Source organism: Antrostomus carolinensis, unplaced genomic scaffold (genome assembly GCF_000700745.2).
Source record: "Antrostomus carolinensis isolate BGI_N321 unplaced genomic scaffold, ASM70074v2 scaffold11455, whole genome shotgun sequence".
Lineage (NCBI taxonomy): Eukaryota > Metazoa > Chordata > Aves > Caprimulgiformes > Caprimulgidae > Antrostomus > Antrostomus carolinensis.
This window is the reverse complement of record NW_010314279.1, coordinates 12,522-28,939: the sequence shown is the minus strand read 5'-3', so window position 1 is coordinate 28,939 and position 16,418 is coordinate 12,522. Positions and strand designations below refer to the sequence as shown.

At 37.7% G+C, this 16,418-nt stretch overlaps 1 protein-coding gene across 1 annotated transcript in view; it reads right to left on the bottom strand.

Annotated features, from left to right (window-relative positions):
* The window catches only part of LOC104524650 (diacylglycerol kinase iota-like), a gene marked incomplete at both ends in the record, with an annotated part of 48,933 nt that overhangs the window by 23,190 nt on the left and 9,325 nt on the right, over nucleotides 1-16,418 (bottom strand). Inside the window, 2 exons of the mRNA XM_029084870.1 lie at nucleotides 9,521-9,583; nucleotides 14,233-14,432. Of these exons, the coding sequence (XP_028940703.1) occupies nucleotides 9,521-9,583; nucleotides 14,233-14,432 (263 nt within the window). The remainder of the gene's footprint in view (nucleotides 1-9,520; nucleotides 9,584-14,232; nucleotides 14,433-16,418) is intronic.

The window sequence follows — 16,418 nt, the reverse complement described above, 5'->3', positions numbered from 1 at the left end:
AAAGGATAATGAATTGAAGGTGTCTCCAAAACTAGAGTGTAAGAAAACACACTAGAAGGAGCTGCAGTGAAGAAATTCACATTCTGAGCAGAAGTTTCTATATTAATGATGATGAATCATTAGATACATGAATAGCTTAGAAGAAATCATAAATGCTTAACAGCATTTACGCTCTTTTAAGACTGACACACTCAGAAACATATAGGCTGCCCAATGTTTTTCCTGTGCTGATTGACAGGGACTCTTGAATCAAAGTGCCCCAAGATATTAGCAAACTGCTCATATTTAAGATAAACTTTTAGAGTTTGTTAACAGACACCTGGGATGGTAACTTCCAGCACAGTTTCAGGGTCAGCTTTCTAACTCAGGTGCCCTTTTGTCATCTTACAGAATAGCAATCCCAACCTGCAGGCTCTGCAGCTGGCTCAGCAACCCTGAGAAGATGAGTGCGTGCAGATGGAGGGGAAAGGTGCATAGGTAGAACAAGAACATAATTGCATTGAGTCTGATACTTGTTTTTCTTTCTTTACTTTTAAAGACACATTTAAATGTCGCCTTGCTTGCTGAGAAATGAACATGGCCTGAGGAACTATGTTCCCTTCTAAATTCTATAAAATGCAAGTTCAAAAATGAAAATAATAGATTTTCTTTTTAGTCAAGAAAAGATAAAAAATGTTTAAGTTAGAAAACATAGAAATTTAACTGCACGGTCTTTGAGGGGAGAGAATAAATTATTCACTACATGTAGTGGGGTTCACAAAAACAACAAACTGACAGCTCTGAAAGTGAAGTCTTTTACACACTGATAAAATACAGGGAGAAACTACATTGTTTTTCTCATAATGTTCTGCCACCATGCATTGAGATGAAGGTAGCTCAGTCTTCACGACCTGGGAGTTGTTGGTAGGTGTGTGGAAGGGACTGCTTATCATCTCCCTCTACGTTTTGAACTTACTGGGAGGTAAAGGGGTGGGGAGACAAGAGAATTCGGCAACTTATTTCTGTTGTAACACTCAAACACGCTATAAAGACAACCATCCTTGCTATGTTCTGAATTAAGCCAAGCGTACACTCAACCCAAAAAACTGTCTCAAACTGTTGTTTTTCCTGAAACCAGAACCAGATCTGTACTGTTGTGTTGAAATCTTTGAGCAACTCAAACTGGAACTCTATAAAAAAATATATTTTCCAATCCCCACTTGACCAAAAGTTGATACTTCTGCACAGCAATTACTCAGCCCAGCACAAGGGATATTTGCCCTTCAAACCAGAATTACACATAGCTGCCCCCTACTCACTCTTTTCCATTTCTTCCTTGTTACAGAGCTCATCCATGTATGATGCTCAGACCTTCCCTTTCACTCTGTGACCCTGTGTTGTGGTGTCCAGTGCTGCTCTCCATACTAGAGGGGAAACAGTTTAGTACAGGAACTTTGCATCTTCCCAAGGTAAACTGTAATTTTAACTCCTAACAGAAGATCACTGACTCCTTTTTCTCCTTGATTCGTCCTTATAGATCTTCCATAGCAGATGTCAGAGTGATACTTGTCTTTCAACCACTCATTGCATCCCATCAGCCTGGATTTACCAACAATGTACTCACATCCTTCACTTTTAAGAAATGTATTTTTTATGTATTTCTGTACCTCTGCATTGTTTGTGCAGAATTTACTGCAGCTACAAGATCTTCAATACTTCCCGCTCACAATATCACTTCCTCCCCTTCCACACACTGGCCTTTCTCATGTTCCTTAGTGTATGACAGGATAGGAGTGTGTCTGATACAGGCTACTGGAGACAAGCCATGCTCTCTTGTGGGAAATACTGGGGAGAGGGCAGGTGATTGTCTCCCAAGCTTCCATATCTCCCTGTGAGCTTGTCTCAGTTATGCAATTGTTTCCATTTCTAAATGTTGAGGTGAAACAATTCAAGCAAGCCTGGGGTCACTAAAAAAACCCAAACAACTGTTAACAAAATGTTTCTTGTCTCATCCAATTACAACTGAATTAGAAGTGATTTTAAAAGTTGCTGTTTCAATATTTCTGTTTGGTATTTATATGTAACTGTCGTGTTTAAGTTTTCAGAAATGATTATTTTTCTTATGGTCCCTGGTATAGATAAGAAAGGGAAAAAAAAAAAAAAAGAGGAGTGATGTAGCCACTTTCACATACCAAATCTTTGACAGAGGCAAGAATTCAACAGAATTCTTCAGCCCAATATTCAATTCCTTATTCCCAAGCCATCTACCCATTCTTCTCCAAAGCTACTCTCGTTATGGTAGAAGTTAGGTTTTCAATAACAGTACAGTGATTTTTTTTTGTGTGTGTGTGTTGCTTTCCATCCAGACAGAGTGCCACCAAGATTTTTTTTACCTGTAGCTAAAAATGGAACACCTGAAAATATTTGGATGATTGTCTGAATATTTATTTTTACAAATAATTGTAATAACTGTCTATATTATCTACTAAGATTTTTTTTTTAAATTATATTCCAGACCCAAGACTTTTTAGTTCTCTGGGAAGATAATGTAAGAAAAATCATCAGAACTATCTTCCTTTTATACTCCTTTGTTTGTAACAACTCATTTGGCATAAAAATACTAGGAAAGTTATGTAAAAGCAGTTATAGTGGTGCTTTTTGTTTCTCAGTGTCTAAGCACTAGTTCAAACATTAACTTTCTTGGCAACCATTATCAATTAATTAGTGGTAGACTTATGTCTTACCACATAACTGGCCTCATTTCAAACACATCATCACATTGGATCATCTGGATCTCTCATGAAAGGGGGAGAGGAAAATAAGACAGGAAAACAGAACAGCTTCTCCAAGTGTGTCTTTGGAGCCTTTATGTCAAGGTGAAGGGGTGGTCGTGTTGACCCTATATTCAGTGCTCAAGAAGACCAGAACAAAAAAAAAAAAGGGGGGGGGGCGGGGGGAGAAGAGCAGGTATTGAGCCTTGTGCCAACATCTGCCAATCCTTAATTACCATCTGTTTCCCTGCAACCTCCCTGTGAGGACAGGACAGCGTTAGGACATCAAGGGGAGAGAAAGACAACACTAAATTCTGTAGCTATGCTGACTCACTACCTAATGCCACATAAGATAAAAGCCTGCACCTTCTCTTTGCAAATGTTACATCCTGGCTTGAAGCCAGTGGCAACTTATTGCACCTCCAGCAGCACCTTCTTGAGTCAAATTAGTCCTTTCATCTGAAAAAGAGAAGTAAGCAAATCTTTTTTATTTGATTGTAGCTGGAGAAGAAAAAAAATCTAAAAACAACAGCAAATCTAAAATACTTTTTACTGCTCCAGGAGACACATACACTCTCCAAAAGTACCTTTTAACTAGAAAATATCTAAGAGAATACTTCTTATGCTTTTGTAAAAAGTATAATTTTTTGGTACATCGGTGTACTGTATATCTCAAAATTTGCTTTTATGGAAAAGCCAAGCACACCATCTTAAATGTAATGTATTACCTGAGAATAAATTGTTCCTTTCCAGGTCAGTGTGGAAGGGTAATCAGCTGGCAAGTGTCAGAGTTTCCTGTTCTTCTTCTCCTGTTCACCCCCTTTTTATAAAGACTGGGAACTACTACTACACAAGCAAGCTGTGTGTGTTAAAACATACATCTGGAAAGAAATAGGACTTGATATTTTGTCCATTTGAAAAGTTTAGCTATCTTAGTCATAAAAATGTAACCTTGGAAACAGCAGCCTTTTATAGAAAATAAACTGTTACCATAAATTTGAATGCTAAGAGGTCCTTTCTACAGGGTAGAGATTTTGTATACTTAAGCTAAGTCCAGTCACAAGTAATACATTCATAACTCACATATGTATGGTATTGGTATGTGCATACATACAGCTATAAATATATATATATACATATATACAAAAAAATACATTTATTCGGTGACTGAAATCCAATGGTTTTGTTCATTTTTTATTTACAAATACTATTTGCTCCATCAGAATACTGTTGTTGGCTGACATTATATTAATGTCTCACTAATTTTTATCACCTATTCAATATAAATTTGGTTCTAATATTGATTATGTAAATATCCATTCTTTGTGCTATCAGACTGGCAATTGACACCAGGGAATATTGTTCTCATCATCCACCTAATTAACTCACAAAACTCATGAGCTCCATACAGAGCTCTATTTAATGTAGCTGAGGAAAATGCTTCCACCATCAATATTTTTGTAGTCTTCTCAGATACAGATAATAATCCATATTATTATATGAATTGCACAATTTATCTTGTTCAAATTCAGTGTGTTCAGAAACCACAAAGCTTAACTACGTAAGCATGTCCATGTGAAAGCTAATAATAAGGTGATGAATGTCACTGAAAGCAAACACTGGTACAGTATTAATAGAAATGGATGTTTCAAAACACTGCATAAAATAACTTGCTCAGCTATAAGGAGAGGAAGAAAAGCTTTCCAGATACAACAGTAGACAATTTATAAATAAATTTGGGGGAATTGCTGCAGTGCAATTCAACCTAAAATATTTAAATTTCTTACACCTATTATTCTTTAAAATGGTGTATTACATAGTCAATGAAAAGTAATTTAAAGTGCAGATTAATGAATTCCATTACCTCCTAAAGAATCTAATTAATAACCTCATTCCCCAGACACACCAATCTACAGAACTACATCCTAAAGCTCATAAGCCCCATGGGACAATAAATACAGATTCATGTCAACTGAAATCTTCTGTTCATTCATGTTGATTAGCTGCAATGGTTTCATTTAAACACAAATATAAATATCAATCTTCTCAAATCAGGAGCATAGATGGGCTAGTTTACCATATTGAATTTTATCTGATGGGCTTTTGATTAGCATGGACCAGAACAACACATTCAGGGCACTATCAAATAACAATCCAAATGAGCCTTGTAGAAAAGCTATGCATATTATTTAGTTGGAATAAACTATGAAAGATTCTATAGAGATGTTATGAGGTACTATCAAAATTATTCCATTTGCACAAAAAAAAGTAATTTCAGTAATATAGAATAATTATCTTTTTTGCTTTTTAGCTGCAAAATGGCTGAACAGTACAAGGAAATGTTATAACTTTCTATCAGACAGACAGCATTTGACTTTACCACAAGAATACAGAAGATCACCTAGATATTGAGTAATACCTATTGTAAGGAAAAGGGCACACTTTCTGGAAATTCTTTGAACTTGTAGGCATTCATTAACATAAACAGTTAATTGAATTTTTGTAGTTTTTAAGTCTACCCTTGTGTCACAAGATATCCATTCCATGCTACACCAGGTTACACATCAGAAACAGAAGGACTTTTTACAGGGATAGGTCTTAGAAAGTCAGCATCATGCTAGATAAACTGTTTATAAGGTGAAGTCATTTTTACCACTCACCCCACTGCTGAAAGTTGATTACCAAAGAAAAGATATGACTTTGTTTCCCTCCTATGCCTAAACTACAGGATTTCTGGGATTCTAAGAAGTGTTATAATCACCACTGCCACCTCCCCTACCCGCAAAAAAAGAAAAAGCTACCACCAAAAACCTAAAACCACAGAGCTTTAACAGGAAAGAATGAGGGGTGCTTATTTTAAAAAAAAAAATCCCTTTCATTCCACCACTTGTTCAAACCCACACAAGCAAAGTCACACATACCTATTCTGAGACCACCAACAGAACCTGATCTACTTCCATTCACCAAGAAAACACACTCAGCTTTTGCTGAAGCTGTAACTTCCTTCTCTCATCCCTATTAATCATCCAGCAATGAGCAAGAGGATGTCAGCCAACTCGCTTGGAGCACAGCTGGTTTTCCTAAGAGATGTGCTCCTGCCTCCAGTCACCCAGGAAAGAAAACAGGCAGAGCAAGCTTGGGTCCTGCCCTTGGCACTCCTGCACAGCAACCTGATAACATTTCTGCCATGCCACCAGGTTGATTCAACTGGGAAGACAGACTTTTTAATTATATATGCCCTAAACCCTATATCAATTATTTATGAACCTTGTGAACCATTTCTTATGCATGGTGTCTGCATAGAGAAAGGAAATAATAATAATAAACAGTCCAACTCTACTGAATCCAGCAAAAAAATTATGATAGGTCTTCCAGAATACAACCCACACCAGCCTACACACATACAGATTTTAATATTATTCAGTAAACAGAAAAGGAAAAGGAAATCTTCCACTGCCCTCTCTTGCAAAAAATAAACTTTAGAAAAAAACACACTCCTCTGGGGCATGTTTCCAGTGACAGATTAATGAATTACCTATCTCCTAGAGAAGAAATAAACATGCAAAATTAATTAAATGTTCCAGCATTTAGAACAATTGGAAAAAGGAAAGCAGCAACCAGAGGAGAAAAAGAAATTAACCTTACTTTTGAGATCTCATTGGCAGAGCTTGGAAATGATACATTAAGAATAAGTGTGTTTTTCACAGCATTTATCTACACAGAACATAAGAACTGCCACAACAGAGCAGAATCATCCAACCTCTTTCTGATGGGCAAATTTCAGTGGTTCACAAAATCCACTGCTGTTTTAAGGCACAGCTCTTGCTAAGCTCTTTACCTCTAAAAAAATACTCCCAAAATATAAACTCTACCACATTTCTTTTCCTTCCATTTGATGAGTGTTATCCCAGATAAACCAAGTTAACCCAACTGTGCCAAACCCTTTTGCACTTTCTTACCTCACACTTGCTTCAGCAAGTGCTTGAGCATTTTGCTGTGTAAAGGCCAGACCCACACATACACTTAAACATGTGCCAAAGTGCCAGGTAGAATCCTGGTCTGTAGTTTCTTTCTCGTTCACCATGCTAGCTGTAGTTTTCTTGCACTTTATACTTCCTAGCACAGTGGATTCTCTGATAGTAATGATCCCACTAAACAGAAGCCCACACACTAAACAGGAAAAACTGATAAATAAAATATAAGACTTAATTCCCCATAATTCATGTAATGGAGAAAAGGAAGAATATATCTATAAGCATTTTCATTCTTAAATATGTATTCAGAGAATAGCTCACTAACACTTCCATCCTTATGCCTTATCTCCTACATTCTTTACTAGATCCTCTTCCTATAGACAATGCCCATATTCAACCTAACCCACAAAGTTGATTCTGTTTGGCATTTGGATCTCTAAAAGCAAAAAATTATTTCCTATTACTCCTTTGCTATTCACAGAGATTTTATATGCACACCTCACTGCAATCTTTACTCTGTAAACTCTACAAAGGAGTATAACCTATTTACCAATAAGGTGATACTTGTATTTTCATTTATGCAGATTTTATAATTGAAAAAAATAAAGCACAGCATATCCACAGTTTATTTCACTTGTAAAAGGATGGTAAGAGCTGTGTAAGCCAATTATGTTTTATTTTTCAAATGGTAATATTTTTCAGAACTCCTTTGCATCAGCCACACAATGGAAATGCACTCTCACATGTGCATCCTTCTCATCTCAACTGAACATCCAGCTGGAAAATGCAAATCTTTACCTCCATTTTAAAAGAGCCTCAATTATAAATACAACATCTGTATTTACCTACATACCCTGTATAAACCATTGAAATGGATCACACTATTATTCTACTGTCTCTGCAATAAAGACCATATGTGCCTAATAATTTTGTCTGCCCCAAATTCCCATGCATATCTTACTGCAAAAAACCTGAAATTTATCTAAGACAAGCTGCATCCATCACCAGGTCTCAGCAGAATCTACCCTGCTGTTCACTACTAACTGTAAGTCAAGCTCTTTCTATGTTGTTCAACAACAACAACAACAAAAATTGAATCTCAAAACCATCACAATCCAAATCAAATTTCCCTAATACCTCATGGGTTCTTATTTTAATTTGCCAGACACATTAATTGGCATCCACAGTGCAGCAACATGTTTAATCTATTTTTACAGATTTTAAGATACAGAACATCTTTGACTTACAAATTAGTTTGGGGCTCATGAGTCTGTCTCTCCCTGCCTTTTCCTGACAGCTGATATCAAATGAGACATTCAAATGAACTGTATCAAAACTTGGAGGTCGTTTTCCAAGGGATATCCCTCAACTTGGAAACAATACCCATTCTCCCAGACTCACAGCTTATTGTTCTGTGGAAGCAATAAGGCTTATCTCAACTTTTTTTCTAGAAGCTTGCTTAGATACTGAATGAATGAGACAAGTTATTTGTATTACTTTCTGTGCCTCAGCAAAGTACTGCTAATAGGACCCAGAGATAAGGCACACTGAATTGAAAAATCTGTCTTTGTCTGCAAAACAACAAGGAGGAACTTGCAGCTTTTTGAAAATTTACAGAATCACAGAAAGGTTGAGGTTGGAACAGATCTCTGGAGGTCATCTGGTCCAACTCCCTGCTCAAGCGAGGGCCACCTAGAACAGGCTGTCCAGGACCATGTCCAGGTAGCTTTTGAATATCTCTAAGGATGGAGATTCCACAACTTCTCTGGGCAACTCATGCCAGTGAGCAGTCATCCTTACAGTAAAAACATTTTTCTTGATGTTCAGGGAGAACCTCCTGTGTTTCAGTTTGTGCCCATTGCCTCTTGACCTGTCACTGAGCACTGCTGAAAAGAGCCTGGCTCAGTCTTCTTTAGAACCTTGAGATATCTACAGATACTGATCAAATCACACCTGAGCCTTCTCTTCCTCAGGCTAAACAGACCAAGCCCTCTCAGCCTTTCGTCATAGGAAGAATGCTCCTTAATAATCTTCATCACCCTTCAGTGAACTCTCTCCAGTAGCTCCAACTCTCTCTTGTACCAGAGAGCCCAGAACTGCACATAACACTCCAGGTGTGGCCTCACCAATGCTTAGTAGAGAGTAAGGATCACCTCCTTTGACTCACTGGCAACACTCCTAATGCAGACAAGAATGCCATTAGCCTTCTTTGCCTTGCCACAAGTGCACTGTGCTGGCTCATGGTTAACTGAGTGTCTGTCAGGACCTCAAAGTCCTTTTCTACAAAGCTGAAGTTTGCTGAAGATGGGGTGTCCATCTTCAATGCAGCTGCAGCCAATGTCATGCCACTCCTCTGAGGGACTAGTTTCCTGTTTCTATCAGCTCTATTTGGAGTTATGGCCGAGATACCAGCTCTATTTGTAGACCTGGTTTATGGCTGAGTTTGTTCACAGTATGTTTTTCATTAAAAACAAAGGATGGAAAGCTCTCATCTCAACTGTTTCCGGGGATGGTGCCTGGCACTTAACTGCAGACCTGCCTGTTGCTATGGATTTGTGTGGCAAGCTGGACTCTTGGCTGAACCTGGTCACCATCATCAGACATCCCCTGTTCACTTTACGCAGGTACTGTGGAACTGATGAGGGCACTGCCCTACACCTGCCATGCTGTCTGCCTGAGTATCTGCTTCCCATTTATCACTGGATTTTACTGCCCCATTTCCTGGTTGAATGACACACAGGGTAACAGAAAAAAAAGCTATGGAACTCTGAAAGTAGAAAAAAGCCAGATACTCACACAGTGAAGGAATCGGGGGGAGCTGAGACTCTCCTCAGGTCAGCAGACTGCACTTTATGGATACTATAGGTAGCAGGAAATGAGTGGCCAGGAAAAAGGCAGCACATAGTATGGACGGACAAGGAAAAGGGCAGGGGAGGGAGAGAGTGGAAGAGAAGAAAGACAGACATACAACATTTAAACAGAAACAAAAGGAATGTGTCACAAAAATTGAATGAAGAGACATGCAGAGCTCCAAGTTCACACTAGGAAGCCAAGAGCAACAGGAGACATGCAAACAGATAAATTCACTGCTACATGGCACACAGGAGCTTTCTAAAGACATGAGTGAGGAGGACCAAAGGCAAGGTAGGCACACAGCTATACAAGAAAGATGAAGAGCCCCAGGATTTGTTCCACAGGCACTGAAAAATTTCATGGCAGCAGACGTTGGAAGCGGGTCCAGAAATGCAAACATACATCAAAGCCAAGATCTGAATGGATGGAATTGTCTCCAAAGATTGGTCAGCTTATTTTATATATAATGACTCCCAAGACTGCTTCCCTTTTAGTGTTTATACTCAGATGGTCCCTTTGTTTCTCTAAAGTGTATGGAATATGTTTTTCTATAAGCTCTTCCCTCTTCTTTCTCTTCCATCATGTAGGACATTCCTCCTCAACCCAAATTCAAAGCCAGTGAAAGCAAAATACTGTCTTTTGAGCTTCAGAAAGTGATCATTAACTGAAACTTCATGAGCAGCATACTAAACTGTAGTTCATAATCAGAAAATGAGTCCTGAAAAATTGAACTACAGCTTCTCTTATTCCACACATTTTGCTTATAGCTCACAAGATCCACATTCTTGGCTTGATCACAGAAAACCAAGCAATATATTGTCTCTTTCCCATGTTAACCATGATCAATAATGGAGAATAAGAACGAGAACTTAGCCAGCAAGGGCTAAGGGAAGGAGAATAAGAACACAATTCATTCTTTTGCAGAAAAACTGAGTCTGTTCACCTGGATGTAGGAAAAATTCGGTTTTGCTGGTACCAAAAGAAAAGACATATGAGAAGAAACCCACCTTTTTTCCCCTCACAACTCCACTGTCTTGTTTCAGTCCATAACTAACTGAGAACAGCATCACCTTAACCTGCGTATTCCTTGCACCTAAAAAGTTGCTTCAGGCTTGAAACTTCTTATTGGACTGTTATGTATTTCCATTGTAGAGCAATGCACTGTAGGATGAAGAAAAGACTATCCCCACCTTTTATGTTTGAACAGCCCCCATTAGAAACAAATTAGAAGCACTGTAACTGTATTGCCCAAGTAATGACTTCCCTTCACTATGCTTCACCTCAAAATTTTAAAGTTATCAGAAGAGTACAAACTATAAACAGGTCATCCTCATCTACTCAAGAGTACTCATACAACCTGTATGTCACATCAAAACAGCTTAACTTTACAAAAGGAAATATTTAAAAAATGAATGCTTGGTGAACAACAAGAAGAAAGATCACTAGTTGCAGCAACTGGTCCATTAATAGTTAGTAACAATAAACATACTGAGAAACTAGTTTGTAAGCAAATCAGCAGTGAAAGACAAACTAACTGAATAAAATATTAATCACAAGTAATTCACCCAGCTGTGACAAAACACAGCACATTATATTTATTTGTTCTCTAATAGCTTGGATGAAGCTTTTCACACTGCTGCTATCAACAGGGAAGGGAGGCTCCTTCAGTTTAAGTAGCCCCACAGAAACACTAGATTTTTATTCCTTAATTTGATTCCTTGACCAATTTTTTTTTTTTTTTTAAGACTAGAAAATACTAGGAACTTTATACTGTCAAAAATGCTGCTGAATTTTTCCCCACACCTTGAAAAAGGTAAATTAATCAGTAACAAATAAAACAAGAAGAACTTTCAACATAGAGGAGTCTCAACCTTGAAAGCCTGTGTAGAACCACATGAGGTAGTTTCTGTGCAATTAGAAGGTGCTAGAAGCACAATAGTGGGAAAACTGAGGGAAAAATAGGTCAAACAAGGTCAGATTCCCTTTTCTTGTACACAAGTGTCCTCTCAGAACATATACAGGTTTTGAAGGAGAACAGTTGCAATTAGAAAGACGGGCAACTCTTACAGTCAGAAGAGTTTCTAAACTCCTCCTGCTCTCAAGTGAGAAAAGCATGAAATCTCTGTTCTTCTCACTCAGCTACATTATATATGGGCTCTTCAATTTTAAAATACTATTATTCCCTGGAAACTCAAGTGGATCCAAAAGGCAAACAACAAACTCACTATCCTCTCCCCCTCTCCTTAAATCTTCCAGAACGAAGAAGAACAGAGTAAGAAAACAGAAACACAGTGTAAGACTTCTTCAAATTAAGTCTTTTTCTACTTATGACACTGGACTAGCTAAAGCTCCAAAGAGCATTCCTACTGCTCTCCTTATCTAGCAATAATATCAAAGCTGACAATAATAGCAACTCTGTGTTACTGTGATGCAAGATAATTTTTTAATCAGTCTCCTGGCAAGGAGCTCAACAGCTGTCGAACAATTAGTGGGATAGCTCCAGACCCACTTATCTCACACATCTAACATTCAGATGACAGTCGTAAGAAAAATCTATTGGGTTCAATCAAATATAAGGCTTTCTGGGAGATTTCAATGCAACAGGGAGACACATTTGCGATATCAAGTTAAGAAATGTAGATAAACATATTTAATTGAAAATTTTCTCTCTTGTGAAATACTGCAAATTACTAACATTACATGAACTTCTTACAATAATAAATGCTTCCTAGACTTTAACCTTTAACATGCCATTTACTTTTCAACACACCAGGAGATTCAACTCTTCTCTCTCATTCCCCTTCAACACTTGAGAGCAAAGTACATACACACAGATATATAGGTATAGATGGAGATACAAATATATACACACACCATTTCTGATACATGGTGTTGAGACTAGAGTCCCTGACAAATCATTTGTATTTTCACAAGACACAGATCTGTAGGCAAATATCTCAGTCAAATCAAAGGACTGACAGCAACGTAGTCTACCATAGCATATTGAAATCAAGCTAAACCACAAACAAGATGATCTTGACAACTGGCATATATTATGAATCTGTAATTCCCCATCACAATTTAAATTCAGATCTCAAAATCCAAGACTAACCATGCTAATTATCAGATCAAAATACAAGAAATTTTCATTCTGCATTTGCATTAGCCTCCCTCAGTGTAGAAAGAGATGCTACAGGATTGCTCTCTGCTCAATTCTGGCTTTTGCAAATGACTGAGTTGTGGTTGGATAAAATTGGGCATTGCTGCCCAGAGGCAAGGGTCTGCTTTTCTTCACTGCTCAAGAGAGATGAGTATACCTTATGTATTTTCCAGGCAAACAGGAATTGCACATTACAGATATGGGCTTCTACTGAAGCTTAAAGCATTAGTCTCAGTAAGAAAACAGAGAGTACTAAATTGAACAGGAAGATGTTGAAAGTAACCAGGGAGGCTTTTATTATGTGAACAGATTGACAACCAGAGGGTGACAAGAAGTTCTAAATGTCTGAAGTCAAAGTTTGAAGTGAAGCAATATCTTCCACTAGATGATACAGTTGAAAGACACAAACAACCTTTAAGATACCTGAAGAGAAAAGGTGTGCCTGAGAGCTTGTCTATTTTTTCCAGTTATATGAGTTAGTCTAACAAGAGATATTACATCTCTCCATAAACCTGGCCTCACCATTACAGCTGCAACAGAAAAATCCCCACTCATCTCCTCACAGAAATGAAATCCTTGGTGCATGGATGTTTGAATGAAATGTGGACCCTTGAAAACTTTAGGCCTTTATCTCAGTATCTTTGTATAAGTGACAGACTGTTTTGCTCCACTTTGCAAATACTTGATGAAAAACTACAAAGCACTTCCTACATCACTCATTTCGTAGTGATGAAGGCCCTCCTTCTATATGAGAAGTACAATAATCAGTTCTACAAAATAAACTAAATTACTTTATTGGACAGGCATTTTTACAGGTCAAAATATGGAATTTTTTTGGTGTTAAAGTATCTTTGCAATGCTTACAAATAAGGTTTAATTAGGAAAATTAATATTTCTTCTTTGCATGTTCCTGGTTTCCATTTCTCTTAGCCTTTCTCTATTAATTTTTAAACTACTCATTTTTCATTTGGGTTTTTATACTGGAGCAGGATTCTCTACAAAAGTCACACAGCCCTTTCTGAATCTCCAGGTTCTTCTCCATAAACAGTCCCAGGCAGTATGCTTCCACAACAGAGACTACAAGATGTCCTGAGTAATTTTTGATTATGGCAATTTGTTACAGGATTGCCAATGCAGCTCAAAAAGCAGATCAATAAAGCTGAGAAAATGAATCAAAAGGACTTCAAAGGCAAATGGCATACATATGCAAAACTGTCAGAAGCTAAGAGGTCCAATGCTGAGCCTGCACAAACCTCTCCAAATAACTGAAAGATACAACACCTTTCTAAAAGCAAAGCAGAGGGTAACCCAGAAGATAAAGAATCAAAGAAAATCAGGTAAGTATTTACAATACAATGGAAAGGGAGTTCAGAAAGTGTGATTTTTTTTTTTTTTTTTTAAATGCGCTGCAAGTCCAGTACATGCAAAATCTGTGACTGAATATGCTGCCCCAAACAGGCCTCCTGCCATTAGGACATGCACATATCCAACTCACTCATTCAGCAAAGGCATGGATGTTCTCCTCTTGCTCTTCTGCACCATGTTGGCTTGGTTCCTTAAGGAGATTCGAATGAGTGAGGGAGCTAGTCGACATGGTTCACCATCCACTTGCATGGGAATGGACTTGTATGTTAAAAGTGTCACCTCACGGCACTGATGCAACCTCTCTCCATGACCACCCACCTGGAGAGCAGCCTGGACAGGGAAAAAAACACAAACGAAAAACCCCCAAAAAAGCCACACATAACAAACCACCACACAAGCAAAAAACACACACAAAAAAAAACCAACAGCAAAGACAAAGAAAAGACACCTCAGAACAGACAGTTGAGGCAGTTAAATCTGAAATGCAGTTTTTCTGACAGCATCCATTACAGAGTATTCCACATGTAAGGCATTCTAACAAGTCATAATTAATGTATTTTCACTCCAAAACTGTAAAACAGGACTTAAAATTTCACAAATAAAAGTAGTGGGCAACAAGAAGCTATCTAATCCTATGCATTGCACATCTCATCACCTCGGTAGACGTCAAGCATATTACACACATACAAATACGTATACAAACACATGGGCGTGCACAAAAGAATACCCGTGTTTATTCTTAAAGTTTTCAGTTTTTTTGGTTGGTTTGTTTTTACACTAACAGTAATGCTACTAATTATTTGCTCATTAAAACAACAATCCTAATTGGGTACATCTGTGAGACAGAAAAAATATTTCCCCTTCCACAACAGAATACAGTCCTTAATGTGAATTAGACAAATCTAAAAGCCTTATTATGAAAGTTTACACAGCAACTCTACCTCGAGACTAGACAGGCTGAAAAGAGCAAGCAGAAGGGCCTTGTTATTAAAAAAAAAATAAATATCATGTTCAAAAATTCAATTTAAAGAAATTAAGCAGGGAGGGAAATGAACAAATCTTCAAGTTCCAAACTGGTATGTTTGGGTAGAAATGTATTTTTTTTCATTTGCAGCGTGACTATTAACTTTCATCTATAAAATGCAGAAAAAAAAATCCCATATTAATGCACTACTAACAGAAAGCAGCCCAAACACAAGTCAAGACCTTAATCCTGCTTTGTGCACTTAATATTATGGATCAACTGATAATATGGTCAATAATATTCATAATAACACTTCTTATAAAGCACTTTTCCTTGGTCTCACAGACCTTCTTGGGTATGACCAAGCACATCTGGGATACATATAGAGCAAGTTCAGATTATATCAGTATAGTCTAGGGTTACAATGGTTCCCTCAAGCATCACAACCAATATAGACTCGTAGATGCTCAGTTCTGAACTAGGATTCCTTTAAAGAGAAACAGCAGCTTAAAGGGCCCTACTAGTTAAATTCAGTCTCAACTGAAATTGTTGGTAGCGCTGAGATCACTCTAGCTACTGCATGTATCTACAGATACATTAGTGGCAAACCCAAAAAAGCTTCCAGTTGAAAATTGCCAGTTGGTACATGCTAAATAGACTTTTGACAGCATTTTCAGAAACGTGCCCCGAAATCTTCAGAGGTGATGTAAAAATGTTCATTCCACAAGTTCTACTAGGCTAATGAATAGAATTCTGCTTACTTGTAGGTTATTTCCCTAATCCACCAGATTATTTAAAAAAAAAAAAAGGGGAGAAAGAGAGAGACAGACACCAAAAAAGAATCCGTAACCCAGACTGCTGATCAAGATGATCTTTTACTTTTGCTTACTTAGAAGATTAGATTTGTCTGAATTTCTCTTTGAGGAAGCAAACATCATGATCATGGGTATTCACTGAATGTGATATGCACTGAGGGCAGGTCATACAATAAATGTGGGAATTTAGTGAAAACGGACTTATCCATGTTAACTTTAACCTAGTCCACACAAGACATAGCAGTAACAAAGGCCTAAGACTATGGACTTAAGCACAACCTAAACAAATCTGCCAGGGAGCTCTGATATGTGCTGTCTATTGGCCACACTAAATTCAAGCTGCAGTGCCTTAGGTAGATTAGCACTAGCATATGGATAACTATCAACTCTCTGATGGCATTTAATCATCCTCTGAAGAGACTGTCACTGTGTTTAACCACTGCGATAGCAGGACACTAGGGTAGTTACAGTGAGATTGCTTTTATAATAACAGCTTTAGTTCACTTTAAGGACAGCATTGATAGAAAGTGCACTGAC